Raw genomic sequence first — 24,992 nt, 5'->3', positions numbered from 1 at the left:
AGCTTTAAAGCACAGGATCTCAACCTGTGGGTTCGACCCTTTCACGGGGATCACATATCAGATACCCTGCATATTAGACAAGTAATTATGACTCATAGCTGCAATGAAAATTATTCTGTGGTTTGGGATCACCATAACCCGAGGAACTATATTTTGTTTGTTTGTTTGGTTTGGTTTTTGTTTTTCGAAACAAGGTTTCTCTGTGTAGCTCTGGCTGGCCTGGAACTCAGATGATATCTGCCTGCCTCTGCCTCCTTAGTGCTGGGATTAAAGGTGTATGCTACCACTGCCCAGTTTGAGGAACTGTATTAAAGAGTATTAGGAAGGCTGAGAACCACTGTTCTAAAGGTATCTGAAAAGATGTGTTAGGTTTGGAGGGCTGGGGGGCCCCTGGCATGAGGTGAGTCAGATTTTGGGCTACTTCTGGAAGGAAGGCAGGTTTGAGATGTCTGCCTCACCCAGGTGGTCCTTTTCCTCAGATGTGAATGTAGACCAACCGGATGAGAAGTCCATCATCACCTACGTGGCCACTTACTACCACTACTTCTCTAAGATGAAGGCCCTGGCTGTGGAAGGCAAAAGAATTGGCAAGGTACCCTCACTGTGAGACAGTGGGCATAAGGGCCAGAGGAGGCCTGTGTAGGTCTTACTCGTAAAACGGGACTGGGTAGAGCCATCACACTGGTGAGATAGCTGCCTGCCTGTTTCCTGTCCCACAGGTCCTGGACCATGCCATGGAGGCAGAACACCTAGTAGAGAAATATGAGTCCCTGGCCTCTGAACTGCTGCAGTGGATTGAGCAAACGATCGTGACCCTCAATGACCGGCAGCTGGCCAACTCCCTGAGTGGGGTCCAGAACCAGCTGCAGTCTTTCAATTCCTATCGAACTGTGGAGAAGCCACCCAAGTAGGTGTCCCCTGGGCCCCTCCCTGCCAGAGCATGCCTGCCCAGAGCTGTGCTCACTAAATGAGGGCTGCTTTTTGGGAGGGACACTTGGCAGTACAGAAATGCAGCCAAGGCTCATTTCCCTCCTCTCAAAGTGCTGAAAGCATCCAAACAGCACAGTTGTTCCAAAGTACATTTTCTAATGACTAGCCATTTTTAAAAATCGTGCCATGGAAGAATGATTGCCACGGCATGTCAAGTCAGTGAAATCCATCAGATAAAAATGACTGGTTGTAAGCCAGCTGTTGTGGCTCATACCTGCAAATTCCAGCACTTGGGAGTCTGAGTTCTGAGGCCAGTCATAGTGAGTTCCAACCTGGCATCGGAGTAATTCCAACCTGGGGAGGGGAAGTGTGTGTGTGGGGGGGTGTTTGAGAGAGAGAGAGAGAGAGAGAGAGAGAGAGAAAGAGAGAGAGAGAGGGAGAGAGAGAGAGAGAGAGAGAGAGAAAGAGAGAGACAGACAAGCAGGGGCCATGCAACAGTGTACTCTTAGTGTAGGAATAGACAGGACTGGACCTGACAGGCAAGTCAGCAGTTAGCAGTATGGTGTGGCTGATATCAGGAGCATCACAAAGATAATTATTTGTTTCTTCATGTGTAAGATGGCTGTTCGCAATGCTGTATAGCACAGACAAAGATGAGTGTGAATGAGTGTGTGTGTGTGTGTGTGTGTGTGTGTGTGTGTCTATCCTTTGCCTGTAAAATACTCTTCTGGGCATTCAGCAAAGATGAAATCTCAAGGATACTCTCTAACATGACCTTTGTAATATAGTAATAATGTCATGTTCACAAAGCAGCCAACAGAAAATAGACCCCCCCAACACATGAAAAGATTGCCGTAGTTGAAGATGTAGGCTACGGGAGTTGTAGTTGAAGAAGTAGGCTACGGGAGTTGTAGTTGAAGAAGTAGACGACAGGAGTTTTTCATTTAAAAAGAAAGGAAAGAGGTCTTCATAAGCCAGAGCAAAGTTAGAAGCATCCAAGTGCCTGAGTTCAAATCCTGGCTCTGCCACCCTGCAGTTGTGAGTGTTGGAGAACTTGTAGAGCATGTTTGTGTTTAGTTTTCTCATCTGGAAAACAGAGAGTGTAGATGGTGATGGGAAGTTACCATGTGTGAAGTACTGAGAAGGGGCGAGTGCCAAGGCCATGGTCACAGCTACTCAGCTGGTCCCTGAGCTCTGGTTACTATAGCTCCCAGCTGTAGGAGGCAGAAACTAGCACTTGCATGGTTGCAGCAGTCACCTTTTCCGTAGAGCTTTTAGCTGCTTTAAAATGATATTCCCTCTGAGGCTGGAGTTGCAGGCTTATGATTGAGGCTATGCAGGAAGCTGAGACAGGATGATCACAAGTTCAAAGCCAACCTGGATAATTTAGTGAGACCTTTGATGAAACAAAGTTTCCGCGTTTGCTTAGCATGCATGAGGCCTTGAGCTATACTAAGTAAGTAAGTAAATGAATAAATGAATAAATAAATAAAAGAAAGATAAATAATCTTCTTAAGCCAAGCATAGTGATACTAACTTGTTACCCCAGGTCTCTAAAGGCTGAGGCAGGAGGATGATGAGTTTAAGGCTAGCCTGGGCTACATTGCAAGACTTCTGCCCCCAAAAGAAAGAAAAGCAAAGTAAGGGTGGGATACAACTTTAATCCCAGCCCTCAGAGGGAAGCAGATTTATGAGATCAGGCTAGCCTGGTCTACATAGTAAGTTCCAAGAAAAAAACAGAAAAGAAAACTAGAGTGTGTCCTTCCGGCTTATCTGCTAGTGTTTTTTTTACTTTCACACAGAAAACACATGTCACTGTGATAAGAAGAAAAGCAGCATGAATATTCTGTGTCCTAGAGCTGAGGCTTTGGGTCCCTTGTGGTCTTTGCCTCTGATCTCAACTTGGCTTCTGCTTCAGGTTCACAGAGAAAGGGAACTTGGAGGTGTTGCTCTTCACCATCCAGAGCAAGCTGCGGGCCAACAACCAGAAAGTCTACACTCCACGTGAAGGCCGGCTCATCTCGGACATCAACAAGGTCCGTGGCCTCCCTTAACATTCACAGACGGCCGTCCTTGGCTTATGTACTTTTCAGGCCTCTTGTGACCCAGGGCCTTCTTGACCTCCACCAAGCCCTGTTACCCACGTGCCCAGACCTGACTCTGGCATCCTCTCATCCGATTGTGGTCTCTTTCCCCTCACTCTCCATACAGAGCCAAGAAATAAATCAGACCACAAGGCATGTTCAACATGTCCCGTTTCACTGTCTCTACTTCTGTTTTTCACAAACAGAAGTATAAGACTAATGCAGGGAAACTAAGGTTTGCCCACAGAGTTCAACCTCTGTAGACAAATCAGACATTTTCCATAGATGACCTCATATCTTGTCCAGAAGCAAACAGTTATTATGTGGCTTCACAATGTGCCTGGAACTTCTCCCTTTTCAGGTACAGGAGCCTCACTGAGGCCACTCCATGGATCCACTAGACCCAGCTTCTGTGGCATTGACCTGGGTCTAGCAGATCTGTGCTTCTATGACACAGCCTTCGGACCTCTCCCCTGGTCCCATTGTTCTAATCCAGTTTCTACCTCACAGGCCTGGGAGCGGCTAGAGAAAGCCGAACACGAGCGAGAGCTGGCCCTGCGCACAGAGCTGATCCGCCAGGAGAAGCTGGAGCAACTGGCTGCTCGCTTCGACCGCAAGGCCGCCATGCGGGAGACCTGGCTTAGCGAGAACCAGCGCCTCGTCTCCCAGGTAGGACTCACTGTAGACACATCCAGGCTGGTAGGAGAAGTGGGGGAGAGACAGTACCAGGGAAGGGTTTCTGCAGAGTGGCAAGAGGATAAAATACCGTATCTGACATGCAGGAAACGCAGGATCCGGGGGCCTAAGGCTTGCCCAGGAGAAAAGACGGCGAGGCAGGATGCAAGATACAGAAGGGACAGAGTCACTACCTAGAGTTGGCTCTGGCAGACAGTGTGCTCTGGGGAGCAAGCAGAGGTCTTGTCCCTTGGCTCTCAACCCTCCCCACCTCTGTCACAGGACAACTTTGGGCTGGAGCTGGCAGCAGTGGAGGCTGCGGTACGGAAGCACGAGGCCATTGAGACAGACATCGTGGCCTACAGTGGCCGGGTGCAGGCGGTGGACGCTGTAGCCGCAGAACTGGCCGCGGAGCACTACCATGACATTAAGCGTATTGCGGCACGGCAGAACAACGTGGCCCGGCTCTGGGACTTCTTACGGCAGATGGTGGCTGCCCGCCGTGAGCGACTTCTTCTCAACCTGGAGCTGCAGAAAGTGTTTCAGGACCTGCTCTACCTCATGGACTGGATGGCAGAGATGAAGGTAGTAGTGGCTTGTGGCGTGACTCAGCTGGGCAGGAGTCCTGGGCTGTGACTGTCCACCTCACTCACCCGTTCTGTCCATCTCTTTTTAGCATGTGCTAATGCAAAGCCAATCAATCCCTCCTAGTTCCGATCAGCGAAGGTGACAGACTGTATGGGACTCTCAGCCCAAGGGGGAGAGAGTCTGATAAAAACAACCATAGATACCACAGCAGGTGCTTCTGAGGCCTACAGGCACTGGAGCAGGCAGTGGGCAAGGCCTTTCTGAGAGAAGGCCTTTTGAACTGAGGCAAAGAGCTAGCCCAGAGAGCTCTGATGAGAGCAGGTCCTGGTCAGAAGGAATAACGAGGTTAAGGCCCTGGGTTGTGCAAGTGGGGCACGTGGGGATTGCAAAGGCAGACCAGGAGCCATAAAGAGGAGGAATGGCTGACTCCATTAGAATCCCACAGGCTTGGTCAAGGAATTTGGATTTTACTCAAACAGAGCATTTCAAGTGTTTAAAGGGTTTCAAAGAAAGGAAGAGGTATCATTCCACCTCCTGTTTTAAGAAGGTCCCTTGGGCTACTGTGTGCAGAAGGTCTGTGGGCCGCAGGAGTGGGAGTAGAGAAACAGACTGCCATCTTCTAGGGGAGAGGTGGGCTCGAGGGTGTGCCTGGGAGGCAACTCTGAAGGGGGCTGGAATGGAATCGAGATAGTAGTGGGTATCTTATGATTCTGGGGCTGAGCTGAGTCACAGCAAAAGTTCCAGAGCAGGCTTTAATAAGAAAACGTGCATGGGAGGGCAATTGAGGATAAAGACCCAAGTGTGAGGACAGAAGGGGGAGCAGGGTGTGTGTGTGTGAGCATGTGCGTGTGCACGCTTGTGTGTGCACATGTCTGCATGCTCACAAGAATGCTCAGTTGTAACATGGACCTATCCGGAGAGGGCAGGACAGTGCAGTGAGGTTGACGTGCTGTGTGTGTCTGGCAGGGCCGGCTGCAGTCTCAGGACCTGGGCAAGCACCTGGCTGGAGTGGAAGACCTACTGCAGCTACACGAACTGGTGGAAGCGGACATCGCGGTTCAGGCTGAGAGAGTGCGAGCAGTCAGCGCCTCTGCCCTGCGTTTCTGCGACCCGGGGAAAGGTGAAAACTGGGCGGAGAGAGGCCGGATCTGGAAGGACTAGGAAACAGGGAAGATAGGCTTGTTGCTTGTCATTTGGGAAAACTTGGGGGGCAGCATCACTGATGGTTAGATAATGGTGATAAATCCTGCAGGGAGACCTACCACAGTGAGCTGGGGTGATTCATGACAAGGGTGGTTGGGTAGCGACTAAAACCCTGGACCTCTGGCTTTTCTTTTGTTTTCAGAGTATAAACCATGTGACCCACAGCTGGTGTCAGAGAGGGTAGCCACTCTGGAGCAGAGCTATGAGGCCCTGTGTGAGTTGGCAGCAACTCGAAGGGCCCGACTGGAAGAGTCACGTCGTCTCTGGAGGTTCCTCTGGGAAGTGGGTGAGACCGAGGCCTGGGTTCGGGAGCAGCAGCACCTCCTGGCCTCAGCTGACACAGGCCGGGACCTGACTGGTGCCCTCCGCCTGCTCAACAAGCACACAGCCCTACGGGGTGAGATGAGTGGCCGTCTGGGGCCCCTGAAGCTCACCCTGGAACAAGGTCAGCAGTTAGTTGCTGAGGGCCACCCTGGAGCCAACCAAGCCTCAACACGTGCGGCAGAGCTCCAGGCCCAGTGGGAGCGGCTAGAAGCCCTGGCCGAGGAGCGAGCCCAGCGGCTAGCACAGGCTGCCAGCCTCTACCAATTCCAGGCAGATGCAAATGACATGGAGGCCTGGTTGGTGGACGCACTACGCCTGGTATCTAGCCCTGAGGTAGGGCACGATGAGTTCTCCACACAGGCCCTGGCCAGGCAGCACAGGGCCCTTGAGGAAGAGATCCGAGCCCACCGGCCTACACTGGATGCCTTGAGGGAGCAGGCTGCAGCCCTGCCACCTGCACTGAGCCACACACCAGAGGTACAGGGCAGGGTGCCCACTCTGGAGCAGCACTACGAGGAGCTGCAGGCCCGGGCCGGTGAGCGTGCACGAGCCCTGGAGGCAGCCCTGGCATTCTATACCATGCTCAGCGAGGCTGGGGCCTGTGGGCTCTGGGTAGAAGAGAAGGAGCAATGGCTCAACGGGCTGGCCCTGCCTGAGCGCCTGGAAGACCTGGAGGTGGTCCAACAGAGGTAAGATCCATTGTTTTCTCTGAGGTGTATCACGTGAGCTGGGGGCCTGGTACAGGGGTGCAACCACGATCAACTGCCTGCTACATTTCTCTGAGCCTTTACTGCTTTGAGTCATAAGTACTATCCCTTTATAAGGTTCTGCTGTTGTTTCTTTTAGTTAGTATGTATGTATATTTTGTGTGAGTGTTTTGACTATATGTATGTTTATATACTACCTGTGCCTGCAGAAGTCAGAAGAGGGCGTTAGGGCTTCTGAAACTGGAATTACAAATGGCTGCATGAGCCACTCCATGGGTACTGGGAGTACTGGAAACCAAACCTATGTCCTCTCCAAGAGCAACTAGTGCTCTTAACCAGTGGGTCATCTCTCTTGCCCTTGGCTTTTAGAATATTGAGACAAGGTCTTGCTCTGTAGCCTAGACTTGGTGACTGTGGAACAGTCACCTTGTGTTAGCTTCCTGAGTACTGTGATCACAGACATGTGCCACCATGCCCAACTACTTAAAGTTTTAATGAAAATGTTAAGTGTACTCTAACATAGAGAACATGTCACAACAAATCTGTGTGTCCATCCCCCAGACTCCATTATTATCAATATGTTGCTCTTTTTGATTGACTTCTCTAATACGATTCCTCAAGATGGCCCCTTTGAGAAAGATGAGGAAGCATCCTTATATAGACTAATAATACATATTAGTTGTGTGTGAACTTGAAATAGCTACATATTTGGAAGCTGCATAGAGTATGCCTATATTGCCAACATCCAAGAGGCAATGGCAGTCTCTATAAGTCTTAGACCATTCTGAGCTGTGTAGTTGTGAATATATAGTGAGACCCTGACTTAAAAGAACAAGATGGGATGGCTCAGCAGTTAAGAGAGTGTACTGCTTTTACACACACACACACACACACACACACACACACACACACACACACAGTGGTAGACTGCCCCCCCCTACACATAATAAAAATAAAAATAGAGCTGTAGCCAAAGAACCTTATAATCATTTGGAAAGGGCATCTTTTTTCTTTTCTTTTTCCTTTGAGAAAGCTTCTTACTGTTAGCGCTGGCTGTTTTGAAACTTGCAATGTAAACCAGGCTGCTCTTGAACTTAAAGAGATTCGCCGCTCCAGTATTTGGATTAAAGGCATGTGCTATCGCGTCCAGCTAAAAGGACATTTTTATTGAACTTAATACCGTCACCACATAAAACAAAATCAGTTAACCCCTAGATGTCACCTACTGTCAATCTATAATCAAATTTCCTGGCAGTTTTTGAAATATAAGTTTTTTTTTTTTTTTTTTTTTTTTTTTTTTTTTTGGTTGTTTTTTGAGTTATTAAGATCTGTTACAATGTGGATTTGATAAACTATAGCCAGTGGACTAAATGCAGCCTGCAGCCTGGGGTGGCTTTTTGTTTTGTAAATAATGTTTTATTGGAGGGAGCCGAGCCACCTCCCTCCTTTATGGATCTTTGTGGTTGTACTCACCCCACCCCCAGCCCCAGCAGAGTTGAGGACGTGTGGCTCAGACTGTGACTCATAGAGCCAAGTATTAATCACCTGGCCCTTACAGAAATGTCGGGTGTCTCCTCCCCCCAAATTGTATTTCACATCTTTATGCTTAGACATTTGCTTTTTTGTTGTCTTTCTGCTCACGGTAGCAGGGTGAGGTGTAGGTAGGTAGTTAGGTAAGAGCTCCAAAAGGAACACTGAGGTTCTGGTGAAGGTGAGGACCCCCTGTGCTACAGTTGAAATTGACTGTGTAGATATTTCTGGCTTTCGCCTTCCACTATATTTTGAGCAACCCTACAGTGGATAGTTTTTCTCCCCATTTTGAGTGAGTTGGGGACTGACTCACAGGTACTGTAGACCTTATAGGCCAAGAGGCACGGTGATGCTGGGACGGGAGCTTCATGTTTAAGGGACAATTTTTCTGTGGGCATCTCAGGGATGCTACCTGGGTTGGTGTCTTGCTGTGTGTCACATCATTCAGGGCCTGTTCTTCCCCTGCCTCAGGTTTGAGACCTTGGAGCCTGAAATGAATGCCCTGGCTGCACGGGTTACTGCTGTCAATGACATAGCTGAGCAGTTGCTGAAGGCCAGTCCACCAGGCAAGGACCGCATCCTTGGCACCCAGGAGCAACTCAACCAAAGGTGGGCTTGAGGTGGGAGGTAGCCCCGGGGACTGGTTTTTTAAAAAGAGCAGTGCAGATGGCACTTAGAGGAAAAATGTGGCAGGGCCTGGAAGGGGACTGAAGATGAGGAAAGAAACCTGACTGGAATACATTGGGAGAAAAGTTATGAAGGAGTAAAAGATCAGGGCGGTCTGCAAAGGCTGGGAACTATCAGAGAAAGAAGCAAAGAGCAGGGCTGAGCAACCCCTTGGGAAAGTAGAAGCAGGAGCTGTATGCAAAAAGGAGCAGTAGGAAGAGGCTTCCAAGTACCTGGCCAGGGCAAGGAAGCTGAGCCCTTCCACATGTAGACCTTTTCTTACTTACAGGTGGCAGCAGTTTAGGTCCCTGGCAGATGGCAAAAAGGCTGCTCTGACATCAGCCCTGAGCATCCAGAATTACCACCTAGAGTGCACAGAGACCCAGGCCTGGATGAGGGAAAAGACCAAGGTCATTGAGTCTACCCAGGGCCTGGGCAATGATCTAGCTGGTGTGCTGGCCCTGCAGCGGAAGCTGGCAGGCACTGAGCGAGATCTGGAAGCCATCTCTGCCCGGGTGGGTGAGCTGACCCAAGAGGCAAATGCCTTGGCTGCTGGGCACCCAGCCCAAGCCCCTGCCATCAACACCCGGCTTGGAGAGGTACAAGCTGGATGGGAGGATCTTCGGGCAACCATGAGGCGGAGAGAAGAGTCCCTGGGTGAGGCTCGGCGGCTGCAGGATTTCCTGCGCAGCTTAGATGACTTCCAGGCATGGCTAGGCCGCACACAGACTGCTGTGGCCTCTGAGGAAGGACCAGCCACGCTTCCTGAGGCAGAAGCCCTCTTAGCCCAGCATGCAGCTCTGCGGGGAGAGGTGGAGAGAGCCCAGAGCGAGTACAGCCGCCTCAGGACCTTGGGCGAGGAGGTGACCAGAGACCAGGCTGATCCCCAGTGCCTCTTCCTCAGACAGAGGCTGGAAGCCCTTGGAACCGGCTGGGAGGAGCTGGGTCGAATGTGGGAGAGCCGGCAAGGCCGCTTGGCCCAGGCCCATGGTTTCCAGGGGTTTTTGAGAGATGCTCGCCAGGCTGAAGGCGTTCTCAGCAGCCAGGTAAGAGCCCAGAAAGCAGTCCCAACTAGGAAGAAGAGGAAATGGGGACCAGGGGAAGGACTGTTATTGAGTTATAATGTAAATATCTGATATGCAAGATATCTGATACGTGACCCAACAAAGGGGTTGTGACCCACTGTTGAAGACTGCAATTATTAGTATATAATACTTCTTACAGAATCTAAATGTAAATATGAACTGACTTTAAAAGAAATGGAAAGCCTGGCTAGTCCTTTAAATATTAAATAAATCAATATTTACAAAGGGGGTAATCTCAAGGGTAGACGCTACATGCTACGAGAAGTGAGCTTGTCATACTCTCTGCCACCCAGGAATATGTTCTGTCTCACACGGAGATGCCAGGGACACTCCAGGCAGCGGATGCAGCCATTAAAAAGCTGGAAGACTTCATGAGCACCATGGATGCCAATGGAGAGCGTATCCGTGGACTCCTCGAGGCTGGACGGCAGCTGGTGTCCAAGGGCAATATCCATGCTGAGAAGATCCAAGAGAAGGCAGACTCCATTGAGAAGAGGTGTGGTAAAGATGGCGGATCCGTGAAACTTAGAGAAAGATGACTGATAGAGCTTATCTGTGTATGGGCAAAACAGAGAAAGATCAGAGTAGTTATAGAGGCTGGGCCAGGATTCACAAAAGTCTTGTCACATCAAGGCAAATTGGAACCTACTAGGATGGCAGGACTGGAAGTCAGATTCCTTTCAGGACCCCCGAGAGACAGTATTCACATAGGAGGAAGTCTGGACCTTCCAGATAAGTTAAGGGGATGGTTTCATCCTGGGCTGTCATTTCAGGCACAGAAAAAATCAGGAGGCAGTGCAGCAGCTTTTAGGCCGCCTTCGGGACAACCGAGAGCAGCAGCACTTCTTGCAAGACTGTCAGGAGGTGAGGCTCAGTTCCCTAGTACCCCTGTGGCATTTCCTTGCCATTCATCCCTTACACACACAGAAGCCTTTCATGGCTTCTTCTGGAGTCTTCTGTATCTCCTACACCATCTGCCCCAGCACCCCTTCCTCTAAAAGATCTCCTTCATTCTTACTTTATGCTTGGGCCAGCTGAAACTCTGGATTGACGAGAAGATGCTGACAGCTCAGGATGTGTCCTATGACGAGGCACGCAACCTGCACACCAAGTGGCAAAAACACCAGGCGTTCATGGCTGAGCTGGCAGCCAACAAGGACTGGCTGGACAAAGTGGACAAGGTAACTAGTGCGGCCAGAGCCACACGATGCTTGAGCCTTTGGGGGTGCTTCTGGGCAGATCCTGGACAAAGTATAGGCTGAAGGACCTAACTCCAGGACATGTACTATGGCCTAAGGATAAAGTTCTGTCAGACAGAACTTCAAAAAAAAAAAAAAAAAAAAAAAAAAAGAGAGAGAGAGAGAGAAGACTAGAGAGCCTGCTGTGACTTGGGTTCCATGTCATTAACTGTTTCTGGATCTGCAACACCATAGCCCTCTTCACCTGGCTGTGGTCTGCAAACATTTGTAAAGGGCTGATAGGAAGTGCTTTAGGCTCTGTCGGCCATAGACCTTGTGTTCCAGCTCCTCCTGCTGTCACAACACTTCTGTGCTGTCATAGAGACCAGTGAACATGGCTGTCCTCCAATAAAACTTTCTTTATAAAAACAGGCAGTGGGGGAGGGGCAGATTTTGTTCATCTGCCATAGTTTGATAACCCTTGATTTTTAATCTTGCCATTCCTTGACAGCTCTGTCTCAATTGCTGGGGACAAGTACTATTACTTCTACTCAGCAAATATTCCTAGAGATGGTGATGTGAGCTAGCGTGTTGCTAGGTGGTTCATAGCATATCAGAAGACGCTTTCTCTCCCACAAGAGCATAGTACCTAGGGAGAGGAGAGCAGTGTGAGGTGTTTGCATCTGCTCAGGAGATATGTATGTAGTAGTCCCACATGTAAGTCACTGAGAGGGAAAGGAGGTGGTCCTACCACTGGATCAGACAAAAAGGAAAAGCACTGTAGCCAGGATGTGAGATCCACACAGACAGCTATGTCATATCCAGAGCAAAAGGCTAGTCTGGTGGCAGAGGCCTGTAATACTAGCTACTGGGGAAGTTGACATGGGAGGATCCCAAGTTCAGTGCCATCCTGGATAATTTAGTGAGACTCTGTCTCAAAATGAAAAGTTAAAATGGGGTTGTAGCTTTGCCTAGCATATATAAGATTCTTTGTTCAATGACCAGGATTGCAGAAATAAGTGAAAAGATCCAGAGTAGAATACACTGGGTGCCAAAATGTAGAGTTCACAAAGCCTGGACACTGAGCAGAGATGAAGGAATGTGTTGGGGCCATTGTGGAAGGTAAAGGGAATGTGAACAAGCAGAAATAGTACGTCCTAGGGAAAGAACGATAAGCAGAAAATCAGAAGTGTGAGGAGGACCTGGAGCAAGGAGGAAGTCAACCTGCTGGGAGCACAGAAGGCCACTGTATGACAGAGTGTGACAGAGCTCCTGGAAGCAAATGTAGGAAGAGTATGAGTCACTGTGCAAGGAGCGTGCTAACATGGAGCTTTGAAGCCACACATGACAAGCCAGCCTTTGATCCTTTCACCCAGCAGTCCTATAAAGGGCCTGAAAGCCTCTGAGGTCATAATCTCAGAAGCAGACTCTCGAACCAGAATTTTGGAGCAGCCCAACTTCAGGAGAGGTGATCCCACAAAACACCAGGAAGGGGAAGTGGGTAATGAGACAGAAAAGAGAGTAGTCAGGACTTGTTAGGTAGAGATGTAGAGAACATGTGCTTGGCATGTGTGAGGCCCAGGTCTGATCCCCAGTAGCACAGCAGGGGAGAGAAGGAGATAAACTATCATCACGCCAGGCTTTTCAGAGTTGAAACGCAGAGCTAATGGGCACCCTGAGAGACTAGAGCCTGAATCAGTATTACCTAACCCAAAGCACCAAGTTACTGAGTAATACTGATAATCGAAGTCCATGTGCAACGAAATACTAGAAGATTCCAAATGGCTTTAAATTTGTTTCATTTAGACAGGATCCTTGCTGTGTAGACCAGACTGGCAATAAACTCATAGCAACCTTGCTGTATCAGCTCCCCAAGTGCAAAATTTCAGGCATGAGCCACCAGGCCCAGCTTGCAGTGGCTTCCTAAGGGAAGCCATTATTGATCTTGAAAAGGGAATGGGGTGTGGTCAGGAGTGAAGAGCAGTATGGAAGGCTTTCAAAACCTCTGGGAAAGTCAATTCATGAGCCCGTCTCACACAGGACGTTAGAACTACCTGGTACATTTCAGCTCTACTGCTCATATCCCCGGCCTGTAGTCACTGGGTCTACTTCAGTGAAGTCTACCTTCAGTGGAGTCTGACTTTGGCACTTACACCTCCTTTGTCTTGCTTGTCACCTAGGAAGGGCGGGAGCTGACTCTTGAAAAGCCAGAACTCAAAGTCTTAGTGTCAGAGAAGCTGGAAGACCTGCACAGGCGCTGGGATGAACTGGAGACAACTACTCAAGCCAAGGCCCGCAGTCTTTTTGATGCCAACCGGGCAGAGCTATTTGCCCAAAGCTGTTCTGCCCTGGAGAGCTGGCTGGAGAGCCTGCAGGCCCAGCTGCACTCAGATGACTATGGCAAAGACCTCACCAGTGTCAACATTCTGCTAAAGAAGCAACAGGTATGCAAGGGACCTTAGGGAAGAGTGAACAGCCAGACAATGGAAGAGGGTGCTTTTGAAATTCAGGAGGCCTGGTAGAGGACATCTTTTAGCATTTCTGATACTGAGCTTAATTAGAGACTCCATCACAGTCTACAGGGCTGTGTGTTAGTTAGGCAGGGAAGTCAGGAGAGAGGCCACACTAATAACTTGGACAGGGAAACTTCAGTTGAAAAAAGATACTCATTAGTAAAAGGTGTTATTACTAAAGGTGTTATCTCAATCTGTTTTCTGTTGTTACAATAAAATACCTGAGACTTGGTGATTTATTTTTTTTAAAAAAAAGTTTATTTTGGCTTGCAGTTTTGGAGGTATAGTATCTGCTTAGTTTCTGATGAGTCTTGTACCGTGTGGTAAGATGACAGAAGGGAAATTAGCTCGTGTGAAAGAGACGAAACCCAAGAGGCAGCCTCACTTTACAGCCTGTTCTTGTAACTAATCCAGTCCCACGGGAACTACATAATTCCCTTTAATGGTCTACTCTCATCTTGTAAAGGCCTCTCTACTGTCAGTCAGCACTTTACTTTGAGGACCAGATTTCAGCATAAGTTTTGGAGAAAACAAATTACAACTTAAGCCAGAGCAATTCTAAGAAGAATTTTACAGTTGGTGTCAGAAAACCTTTGCTCTGTAGAGAGACAGTAGGGCCAAAGAAATAGCTGTGTGTAAAAATGCTTATCAGCAAGCCTGACTATTTGAGTCAGTTCCTAGAACCTGCATGGTAGAAGGAGAGAGACCCACATACATCCACAAGTTAATAAAATGTAAAAAAAATTCAACAGTGCTAAATGATAAATACTTTGCATTTTGTAGGTTATATGATCTGTCACAGCAATTCAGCTTCATTATAAATAAATAGTGCCATGCATAATACTATGAAGAATGGAGCTGTGCGCTAATGTACTTAATTTAGGAAATAGGCTGTATTTGCTGATTCCCTGACCCTGAGAGTCCCAAAATAGCAGGATTCTTTTCCATGAAGGGAAAGGGCCACTAGATCCCTTGGATTCTGATGGTGGTTTTGAAGCCCAAGCAAAAAGCAGAGCATGCCTGCTCCATTGTTTTATGCTTTTCCTCTAGCGCCCTCTTCTGACAAGGCTGGCATTTGTACTAGCTGGGAGAAAATAAAGCTTAGAGGGTCTAGTTCAGCATTGCAGAAGTGAGGCTAAAGTGGATTTGTGGCTGAGACACAGTGAGTTCATAATATGCACAGTTGTCACACAGTCCTGGCATTTATATGAAAAAAAGTGTGTGTGGGAGACCCCAGGAATCAGAAATCATGGCTGGTTTGATCCAGGCTTATGTGTTATGAGTTTGAAGGTAGAAATGTGGCACTGATGTCTCTTCTTCTACATTTGCAGATGCTGGAGCGAGAGATGGCTGTGAGAGAGAAGGAGGTAGAGGCTATCCAGGCCCAGGCGAAGGCCCTGGCCCAGGAAGACCAGAGTGCAGGAGAGGTAGAAAGGACCTCAAGGGCTGTGGAGGAGAAGTTCCGGGCCTTGTGTCAACCCATGAAGGAACGCTGCCAGCGCCTGCAAGCCTCCCGAGAGCAGCACCAGTTCCACCGGGATGTGGAGGATGAAATAGTGAGTCATGGGCATAAAACAGCCAGCTGCTCAGGCTGTGTGGTTCTCCTGGGCACTGAGAAAGTGGCCCAGGAAGTGGCCCATCCCCTCTAAGGATGTTCATGGGTGTTCTGCAAGGTTCCCCACCCTAGAATGAGATGGCTATTCCTTACATCACGGTTGTCGCTGTAGGTAGCTCCTCTTGGAATCTCTGTTAACCTTTTCTTTCTCTTCAGTTGTGGGTGACTGAGCGGCTTCCCATGGCCAGCTCTCTGGAACACGGCAAGGACTTGCCCAGCGTTCAGCTTCTCATGAAGAAAAACCAGGTGAGGCAGAGGGCAAAGGTAAAAACAAAGTTTCCAAGAGACCTTGGTCCTCCCACCCCCTTTTTTTGTGATGATGGGAAATGGAAGATGAGTGCTATTGTTTTGAGATAAGGTCTTATGATGTGTCTTTGGCTGGCCTTGAACTCAAAGAGATCACTTTGCTGGAATTAGTGGTGTGTGTATGCTGCCATATCCAGCTCCTTTGTTTGTCCCTACGGTAGAGTGTCCGTGGCAATAACTTGTTGCTTGGAGCCCTAGACTTGGTGATTTACCTTTCTCTAGCACAGGAAAGTGGCCTCTGTTGGTAGGAAAGCATTGAAGGGTATCACATTGCATCCAGAGCCTTCGAGAGGATTCGGGAAAGAGAATATAGGGAGGGCTCAAGGTGGAGCAGGGGATATAGGCTTGCCATTCCTTTGGCAATCTTTTCAGTGTACCTTTTATTGCTCTGGATAGACTCTGCAGAAGGAGATCCAGGGCCATGAGCCTCGGATTGCAGACCTCAAAGAGAGGCAGCGCACTCTGGGAACAGCAGCAGCGGGTCCAGAACTGGCTGAGCTCCAGGAAATGTGGAAACGCCTGAGCCATGAGCTAGAGCTTCGGGGTAAACGACTGGAGGAAGCCCTTCGAGCCCAGCAATTCTATCGTGATGCTGCAGAGGCCGAGGCTTGGATGGGTGAGCAGGAATTGCACATGATGGGCCAGGAAAAGGCCAAGGTGAGAGTCAGAACAATGGCTAGTTCGTGTGGCCAGTTCTTCTGCCCCTGGCCCCTGCTGCCTGATACTCAATTTCCCTCTCCCAGGATGAGCTGAGTGCCCAGGCAGAAGTGAAGAAGCATCAGGTACTGGAACAAGCCCTTGCTGACTATGCCCAGACCATCAAACAACTAGCAGCCAGCAGTCAAGATATGATTGACCATGAGCATCCAGAGAGGTGAGTGTGTGAGTATCAAGGAGCCTAGACCCTGGAGGAGAGGAGGGCTGGTTCTTGGAAAGTAAAGGGATTGTGGCATCTTTTGAACTATGTGCATACAGAATAGAAAGTTGGGAGAATCAGAGACGTACGTAATAAGCAGTTAGCCTACCGAGCAGTTAGATGACAAAGCTCCACAGAACGAGCTGCTCTTCTCTACCTCTGCAGCACAAGGTTAACAATACGCCAAGCCCAGGTGGACAAGCTGTACGCCAGCCTAAAGGAGCTGGCAGGAGAGCGGCGCGAGCGTCTGCAGGAGCACCTCCGGCTGTGCCAGCTCCGCAGAGAGCTGGATGACCTGGAACAGTGGATACAGGAGCGTGAAGTCGTGGCAGCCTCCCATGAACTGGGCCAGGACTATGAGCATGTGACTGTGAGTGCCATGCAGATCAGCACCAGAAAGAATCAGGGCCCACAGGGAGACCAAAGTGTTGGCCCAGGCAGGGTGATAAGGGTGGGGACACAGCCAGAGTAGGTGGGTTTTGAGCGATCCAACTTGAGCAGTTGTGCAGAGAGGCACAGGGATGACCATAGGTGGGGGCAAAAATGAAATTTCTACCCTTTTCCAACAGACCTCAACAAAACAGGTTTGGGTCCTCTGGTGCAGAAATATAGCCCACAGTTAGGGTATCCTTATTAAGGGCTATAGGTTTGGAGTGTCTCTAGATACCTTTTGTAGGATGTCAGGTGTCACACAGGACTGTGGTATTGTTACCCTAGCCATCTTGGTTCACATTTGCACCCCGGTGACATTTCTCAGGTTGTGTCCTGTTAAGCAACTCACAAGTATAAATTTCAAGCTACTATACCTGCTCACCGACCAGTGGGTTCTCAGAGAGAGGTGACTGCTCCTCGAGGCAGGGACCTCATACAGGTCTCATCTCAGACTCTGCAAATGCTTCCTCCATCAGATGCTTCGGGACAAATTCCGAGAGTTCTCCAGGGACACCAGCACCATTGGCCAGGAGCGCGTACACGGTGCCAATGCACTGGCCAATGGGCTCATTGCTGGGGGCCACGCAGCACGGGCCACTGTGGCTGAGTGGAAGGACAGTCTCAATGAGGCCTGGGCTGACCTGTTGGAGCTGCTGGACACCAGAGGTCAGGTGCTGGCTGCTGCCTATGAGCTGCAGCGGTTCCTGCATGGGGCCCGCCAAGCCCTGGCACGGGTGCAGCAGAAGCAGCAGCAGCTTCCAGATGGGACCGGCCGCGACCTCAATGCTGCTGAGGCTCTGCAGCGCCGGCACTGTGCCTACGAGCACGACATCCAAGCCCTCAGCACTCAGGTCTGACCCTAGCTGAACAAGTTGGGAAGTAAAGGCTGAGATGAAACTATTTGGGGGTGGGAGGACTGGAGGGATTTTGTGTGCTAGAGAAAGTCTCTGGGAACCTGGGGGGAAGATGGCACCTCTAAAGGGGCATTTGGAGATGAGGTTAAAAATCACTCCAGAAAGATATCTCCAGACGAAGGATATCAGCTATCACATTCAGGTAGCATGTGGTATGTGCACACACATGCATCAGAGCGTGTTACACTGTATACGGAGGTCAGAGGGCAACATTTTAACGATTCTACCCTTGCACTTCAGGTTCCAGTAATCAGCCTTGAATAAGTGCTTTTTACATACTGAGGCATCTCCCTGGCTAAGTTCACGATTTTAATGAGAACCTCTTCCAATGGCTGCAAGATCCCTTGTGCTATGCCCAAACCTTGATGCCATTCAGGCAGGAATTCTTGATTCATAAGTTTAACACAGATCATTCTTTCAACCCCACATGACCAGTCAGCTCCAACCCAAATCTACTCTGGAGGCTGCACATCTCATTCTAGTGATTTTCAATGTCCCTTATGCCCTGGATGGAATAGCTCAACTTGCTTTAGAACCCGATCCCCTGTGCAAGGCCTGGGCCCCAGGTGAGGTTCGGCAACACAAATGGTGGTAGGTAGGACTCTGAACCTTGGTTTCTCCTGCCACAATGTTGGCTGGTGGAGCAGACAGGAAGTAGAAAGAGATGTGGGGATGAGAGTCTTCAGCTTCGCTGTCTCCCAGCTTTGCCTGACTTGGACCTTGTTCCCACCTTCAGGTCCAGCAGGTTCAGGATGATGGCCTCAGGCTACAAAAGGCCTATGCTGGAGACAAGGCTGAGGAAATTGGCCGTCACATGCAGGCAGTGGCTGAGGCCTGGGCCCAGCTACAGGGAAGTTCTGCTGCCCGTCGTCAGCTGTTACTAGACACCACGGACAAATTTCGATTCTTCAAGGCTGTCCGGGAGTTGATGCTATGGATGGATGGGATTAACCTGCAGATGGATGCCCAGGAGCGGCCCCGGTGAGACCCATATAGTGCCTGGTGTCCTTCACAGGTTGTGTGATGCTACTGGTGGCTGTGGTGGGGTTGGGATAGTCAGTAATACCACCTTTGTCTCGGCCTAGGGATGTGTCCTCTGCAGATTTAGTCATCAAAAACCAACAAGGCATCAAAGCAGAGATAGACGCCAGAGCAGACAGGTTCTCCTCCTGCATTGACATGGGGCAGGAGCTGCTGGCCCGGAGCCACTATGCTGCTGAGGAGGTACATGAGACCTGGAGCTATACCAAAAGGGATCATTCCTGCAATTTCGTTTAAGACAGGGTCTCAGTACGTAGCTCAGGCTGGCCACAGTTCTCTTGCTCTATCCTGCCAAGTGCTGGGCTACAGGTGTGCACCACCATGCTTGTCTTTGATATTGCCTGTCTTCTGCTTTTTGTCATGCTCTCTTAGCAAGGATTCTTTCCCCCTCTCCTCTCAGTGCTGTCCATAGGTTTCTAAAAATCTCACTTCCCCTCCCAGGAGTATTTTTATCGCTTCTTGACATTAAAAATTGTTGCAGTATCTTGGTGGCTCCCACCTATTAGGTCCTAAGTCATGCCCTCCTTTTCCTATTCCCCAGATCTCGGAGAAGCTGTCTCAGCTACAGTCCCGGCGCCAGGAGACAGCTGACAAGTGGCAGGAGAAGATGGATTGGCTACAGCTTGGTGAGCCACTGTGGGAATGCCAACAGGAGGGAGGGGGCTCGTGAGGGAAAGCTTGGGCATTGCCACAGTGTAGTAGCCACAGTGCATGATGATACCAGGAACCCTGGGTGTGGAATCCCAGGGTCCTATACTTGGTACGTCCTGACAGTGCTCTGGAACAATGATGGTCTCTGTCCCTGTATTTGAGGTTGCCACTGCTACCATGCTCTGCCATTATGCATTCTAACCTTCCGTCTTTTTATGACCCCTACCCCAATCATGGCAGTTTTGGAGGTGCTTGTGTTTGGGAGAGATGCAGGGATGGCAGAGGCCTGGCTATGCAGTCAGGAGCCATTGGTGCGAAGTGCAGAGCTGGGTTGCACTGTGGATGAAGTAGAGAGCCTCATCAAGCGGCATGAAGCCTTCCAGAAGTCAGCCGTGGCCTGGGAAGAGCGTTTCAGTGCACTGGAGAAGCTCACAGCGGTGAGAACTGTGGGATCTCAAAGGTGCCCAACCCCACTGCTGCCCCACACCTGTTCTTATTCCCATTGAGAAGACATTTCTTCCCTTCCCACTGCACTGCTTCTCTGCATGTGACCTTAGAGTGCTCTTCTGTTACATGACCACAGATGTCAGTTAGCCTGGGTGCCACTGAGATCCTTCTGCTTCCTGCTTATTAAGAGTCTCTTGTTCATCTTTCCTGCTTTATTGGGCTAGAGCTGAGACAGTTCAGCTTTTCACCTCACCCTGATGCTTGCTGATCTTGGCATTTCTTAACAGCTGGAAGAGCGGGAGAATGAGCGGAAAAGGAAGAGGGAGGAGGAGGAGCGGAGGAAACAGCCTCCTACTACAGAGTCCATGGCTGGTCAGCCCGAAGGGAGTCTGGTAGATGGCCAGAGAGTTCTTGACACTGCCTGGGATGGGTAAGAGCTAGATACCTGGGCCAGGATGTGAAGCTAAGCCTAAGCAAGCCACTAGTTAATTATCCTGTGTCACATTTGATTATTCTAGGACCCAGTCAAAATTGCCACCATCCACACAAGCACCCAGTATTAATGGGGTCTGCACAGACACAGAGTCCTCACAGGTAAATTCATGTCCCTGAACATCTCTTTCAACCTGGCCAGCTCCCAAATCCTTACAGCTTCTTGTTTTTGCAGCCCCTGTTGGAACAGCAAAGACTTGAACAGAGCAATGTCCCAGAAGGGCCTGTGAGTCTCTGTAGAGGGATATAAGTGTGGGTGCCTGGGAGATGAAGGGACAAAAGTGGGTAGAGATCCTGGGTATGAAACTCAACAGAAGCTTAGACTGGGAAACCAGCTCTTGACCATAGAACCTCCTAACTGCAAGGAAGGGTACCATCCATGTCATCTTTTAGCAATGACATTGTTTTCCCCCACAGGGATCTGGCAAAGGAGACGAGTCTAGTGGGCCCCGGGGGGAGAGGCAGACCCTGCCCCGGGGCCCTGCCCCTTCTCCAATGCCCCAGAGCAGATCATCTGAATCAGCTCATGTTGCCACCCTGCCCACACGAGGGCCTGAGCTCTCTGCTCAGGAACAGATGGAAGGGATGTTGTGCCGAAAACAAGAGATGGAAGCCTTCAACAAGAAAGCTGCCAACAGGTATCAAGCCCTGACTGTGCAGAGCCTGGGGCCTCTCAGGTTTCTGCTTCTGAAGAGGGTTTCTTGGAAACTTCCTAGACAGAGGGGGGGGGGGGGCACTCTATAGGAGTTTGTCCTTTGAGAAGGTGACTCCAAGGATGGCAACAAGTGACCCAAAGACAAGAGTGGAATTGTCGGGCTCACAGTGCCCATGTTACAGGTCTCAAAAAGGCTTGCCTGCCGGGTTTCTGACTCTGACGTATCTCCCCCAGGTCCTGGCAGAATGTGTACTGTGTACTTCGGCGTGGGAGCCTCGGCTTTTACAAGGATGCCAGGGCAGCTAGTACAGGAGTGCCGTACCATGGAGAAGTGCCTGTCAGTCTGGCCAGGGCCCAGGGCAGTGTGGCCTTTGATTATCGGAAACGCAAACATGTCTTCAAGCTGGGGTAGGAACCAGGGCTACTCTCAGGTTGAGATGGAAGGAGTTAGAAATAAGCAAGTCCAGAGGAAAGGAAGTTACTTGGAGAGAGCACATGAACAGAGCTGTCATGATAAGTGCTTGGGTATATTTGTAGGCAGAAGACAGTGGAGATTCTGGATCCTGAATCATAGTAAGAATGAAGGAACAAAGGCTGACAAGTTATCTTGCATGGGAAGTATAAGGGCAGGATGCTGGCTCACTTTAGCAAAAGCCTACATAGCCTCGGCTGGAAATGAGCTTACCATGGCTCTCTGTGGTCTATTAGAAAGAATTTGCTTTTGCACTTCTGCTGTGAATTCTGAAACTATGAAGAATGTATAAAATATAATCTGGCCTTGAGGGCTGCATCCTCCCAGTCCTTAAGTCCTGGGAGAATTCTCATCTAACAGCACCACTGACATGCCAAATTCAGGTTCTTAGCTTTCCCTGTGCCTTCTCTCCCAACAGCTTACAGGACGGGAAAGAATACCTATTCCAGGCCAAGGATGAGGTGAGCCTTCCCCTGCCCCGCTGTGTTCTCTCTCTTTGCCAGCACTGGGTTTTATTAGATAGGGTCTTACTCTGTAGACTTGGTTCCTACTCAAGAGTGGCCTTGAACTCATACCAATCCTCCTACCTCAGCCTCTTGAGTCTGGACTCACAGGTATATGCCACCATGTCCAATCCCAATGGGGTCTTTTTTCTCTTTCTAAAATGAAAAACTCACTTTCTTTTTCTACCTCCTCTTATCATATTTCCCCGTCTGTCTGCTACAGGCTGCCCCAAGTCAAAGTCCTTGTGTATGAGCTTCTGTCTCCCTGTCCCTGCAGGCAGAGATGAGCTCATGGCTGAGAGTGGTGAATGCAGCCATTGCCACTGCATCCTCGGCCTCTGGAGAGCCAGAAGAGCCAGCGGTGCCCAGTGCCAGCCGGGGTCTGACCCGGGCCATGACCATGCCCCCAGTGTCACAGCCTGAGGGTTCCGTCGTGCTTCGAAGCAAGGATGGCAGAGAAAGAGAGCGAGAAAAACGATTCAGCTTCTTTAAGAAGAACAAGTAGTTGGGGCAAGACTCCCAGGCCAGCTCTTTCCCTCTGTTCAGGAAATTGCCAGGGACTGTTGACAGAGACCACCCTCTTGGCAGGACAACTGCCTGCTGCTAGGGTCTGCTGCAAAGGTCAACCCATCACCAGGAACTGTCATGGGGGACAGATGAGTGTTCCCACAACCTTCTGCTATTTAATTCAACTGGTGGTGGGACCCAGGCAACCCCTAATACCGCTCTTTCCTACTTTGTCACCTCTTCCCAAGCCTTATACTCCCCCCCCCCAACCATGGTGCAGATAGTGTCACCCTCAATGTGGGCTATGTGGGAACCATTGTCCCTGCCTCAGGGTCATTGTGCCACCACAGCTAGGGTGTGCCATCCACCATTCAGTTTTTTTGCCTCTGGGATCAGTCAGGACCCTCAGAGCTGAAGCAGGCAGGACCTGAGGGCAGGAGCGCCAGATGATGAAGTCGGAGGCACTGAAGCCTTCCCTGCCTATCCTGCCTCACCCTCTGACTCAAGGGGCTGCTTGTCTCCAGCCACTTTAGGTGGCTCCCAAGTGTGAGTTGTTCAGAAGTAGCCACATCCTTGAGTCTATCCAAGGAGGTGATTAAACAGCTCGGCTTCTCTCACTGCCTCTTGGTGTTGTTGCTTTTCTAACCATAGCCTCTCCAGCTTTGGTCTCCTGCATGTCAGATACCCACTGTACACCCAGCTTCTGAACTTCCCAAATCTATGTGATCCTGAGAGCTCCCTACCTAATCTCCCCATGATAGTGATGTTTCACTGGGTTGACCTACGCTAAGCCTCTGTTTAAACCAAAGATATCCACTGTGAGTTGAGCTGCTGATAATTAACAGTGTTCATGTTAAAAGGAAGCAAGTCACTCTTCCTGGTGCACACTTATTCTTTTTTGTCTAGAAAAAAAAATGTTAAATTTCTTATAGTGCTGAAGGTGATACATTGGCCTTGTACATGCTGGGCAACCACTCTACCACTAAACTACACTCCTAGCCCCTATAATTTCCTCACTCTTGGAGTAGTGAGGGATATTACCACAACCTAGTCTTAACTACTGCTCAGCCAACAGGGGAAAGGGGAGCACCTTTCTGTCTTTCCTGTAGAATCAAGGGAGCTCACACAGAATCAGAGGAGGGGCAGGTTCCCACCTCCTGAACTCTAGAAGGTCACCCTAGAAAGCCATAGGTATATATCCTGAATATGTAGATAAACACATAATATATTATAGAGACAGAGAGAAGTATTTATTCTTAAACTTTGCACTATTTTAAAAGAAGGTATTAAAATTGGAAGTCTTGGGTCTGTTTGACTCAGGAAAACAACTGTCTTCAGCATAACTGGCCAGGGACCCCCAAGCAGCCCTGACTACCATCAGTCAAAACAAAGACAAGCAGAGTCATGGGTACACAGACTAGGAACTAGCACCACACAGCCCCAGAGTGGGCTCCACATATCAGATCTGGCACAGCAGATTCACAGGATAAGTGTTGTCTTTCCTAAGGATGTCCTTTCTCAAGTGGTTTCAGTTATCCCACATGCAGCAATGCAACAGCAACAGCCCATTCATAGGCAAAACAATCATCAGGACACAGACATTTTTCTCATAATCCAAGTGCAGCTGTGAAACCTGCCCTGTTACACATGGGAGCATAATTGTGGAGAGCTCATTCTATGGGGCTTGGGGAAAAAGCAGTAATTGAAAGGTTTAGACGCAGATGTATTATGTGTGAGAGGGATTCTTGGAGAATTATTACCTTGCCACTGACTGTTAAGTCCCTGTGTAGAAGTCACTGAAAAGAAAGGACAGGAATTAGGTGAGAGAGTCTACACATATGTGGTAGCTAAAGCCACTTCTGGATAGGGTTCCATATAGGACGGAGAAGAGGATGAACATAGGGCTAGGAAGCCAGTCTTCAGGAAGGAAAGTTGAATATTGGTGGAAGAGATTTATAGGATGGGCCCTGAAGGCTACGAAAGAGGTTAGGACAAAAATAACACCAGTGTTGGCCTTGCAAACTGGTGGGAAACAGAAAACAAGTAAATGGGCTTATACTTTGCACTTTTACTGACCATCAAGGGTGCGTTTTGCTTGTGCTGACTCACATGGTGGCCACTGGCCACAATGGACTACTGAGCACCCAACTTGTGGCAAGTGTAATGTGCTGAAGGTATGAAATAACAGGTTTTCAGGACTTCAAGGGAAATTCTAATATCTCAATTTTATATTGATCTCATGTTAAAATGTCAAAAATATTAAAGTAGATTTCAAGTTTTTAATAATTTGATGTTTTCTGGAAATTTGTATTTATTCACTGTGGTGCTAGTTATAAAACCCAGAGCTTTGTGGATGTTAGATTAATGTTTACTATTGAGTTGAACCCAGTTTATCATAAATTACTTATATGGCTTATTGTATCTTCATTGTATTGCACTGTTCAAAATGGACCACAGCTCTAAGAGTGAAAGGTAATAAGAATGAAAGAGAGGGCTAGAGGGATGGCTCAGTGGTTAAGAGCACTGACTGCTCTTCTAGAGGTCCTGAGTTTAATTCC

At 49.2% G+C, this 24,992-nt stretch overlaps 1 protein-coding gene across 2 annotated transcripts in view; it reads left to right on the top strand.

Moving 5' to 3' along the window:
• Positions 1-22,432, top strand: part of SPTBN2 (spectrin beta, non-erythrocytic 2) — a gene marked incomplete at both ends in the record, with an annotated part of 31,962 nt that extends 9,530 nt beyond the window's left edge. For both annotated transcript variants that reach the window (XM_080912377.1, XM_080912376.1), the window contains 30 exons: positions 480-592; positions 720-907; positions 2,849-2,966; positions 3,525-3,683; positions 3,972-4,274; positions 5,244-5,397; positions 5,623-6,493; positions 8,513-8,650; positions 8,997-9,753; positions 10,086-10,288; positions 10,566-10,656; positions 10,827-10,973; positions 13,151-13,414; positions 14,815-15,039; positions 15,255-15,344; positions 15,801-16,061; positions 16,148-16,278; positions 16,486-16,690; positions 17,229-17,603; positions 18,403-18,647; positions 18,752-18,890; positions 19,249-19,333; positions 19,599-19,795; positions 20,093-20,235; positions 20,324-20,399; positions 20,473-20,523; positions 20,715-20,935; positions 21,187-21,360; positions 21,843-21,885; positions 22,205-22,432. In XM_080912377.1, the coding sequence (XP_080768503.1) occupies positions 480-592; positions 720-907; positions 2,849-2,966; positions 3,525-3,683; positions 3,972-4,274; positions 5,244-5,397; positions 5,623-6,493; positions 8,513-8,650; positions 8,997-9,753; positions 10,086-10,288; positions 10,566-10,656; positions 10,827-10,973; positions 13,151-13,414; positions 14,815-15,039; positions 15,255-15,344; positions 15,801-16,061; positions 16,148-16,278; positions 16,486-16,690; positions 17,229-17,603; positions 18,403-18,647; positions 18,752-18,890; positions 19,249-19,333; positions 19,599-19,795; positions 20,093-20,235; positions 20,324-20,399; positions 20,473-20,523; positions 20,715-20,935; positions 21,187-21,360; positions 21,843-21,885; positions 22,205-22,432 (6,395 nt within the window). The remainder of the gene's footprint in view (positions 1-479; positions 593-719; positions 908-2,848; positions 2,967-3,524; positions 3,684-3,971; positions 4,275-5,243; positions 5,398-5,622; positions 6,494-8,512; positions 8,651-8,996; positions 9,754-10,085; positions 10,289-10,565; positions 10,657-10,826; positions 10,974-13,150; positions 13,415-14,814; positions 15,040-15,254; positions 15,345-15,800; positions 16,062-16,147; positions 16,279-16,485; positions 16,691-17,228; positions 17,604-18,402; positions 18,648-18,751; positions 18,891-19,248; positions 19,334-19,598; positions 19,796-20,092; positions 20,236-20,323; positions 20,400-20,472; positions 20,524-20,714; positions 20,936-21,186; positions 21,361-21,842; positions 21,886-22,204) is intronic.
• Positions 22,433-24,992: the final 2,560 nt, after the last annotated feature.

Source organism: Micromys minutus (assembly GCF_963924665.1).
Source record: "Micromys minutus genome assembly, chromosome: 2".
Lineage (NCBI taxonomy): Eukaryota > Metazoa > Chordata > Mammalia > Rodentia > Muridae > Micromys > Micromys minutus.
The sequence above is the reverse complement of the archived record's forward strand: the minus strand, read 5'-3'. Positions and strand labels throughout refer to the sequence as shown.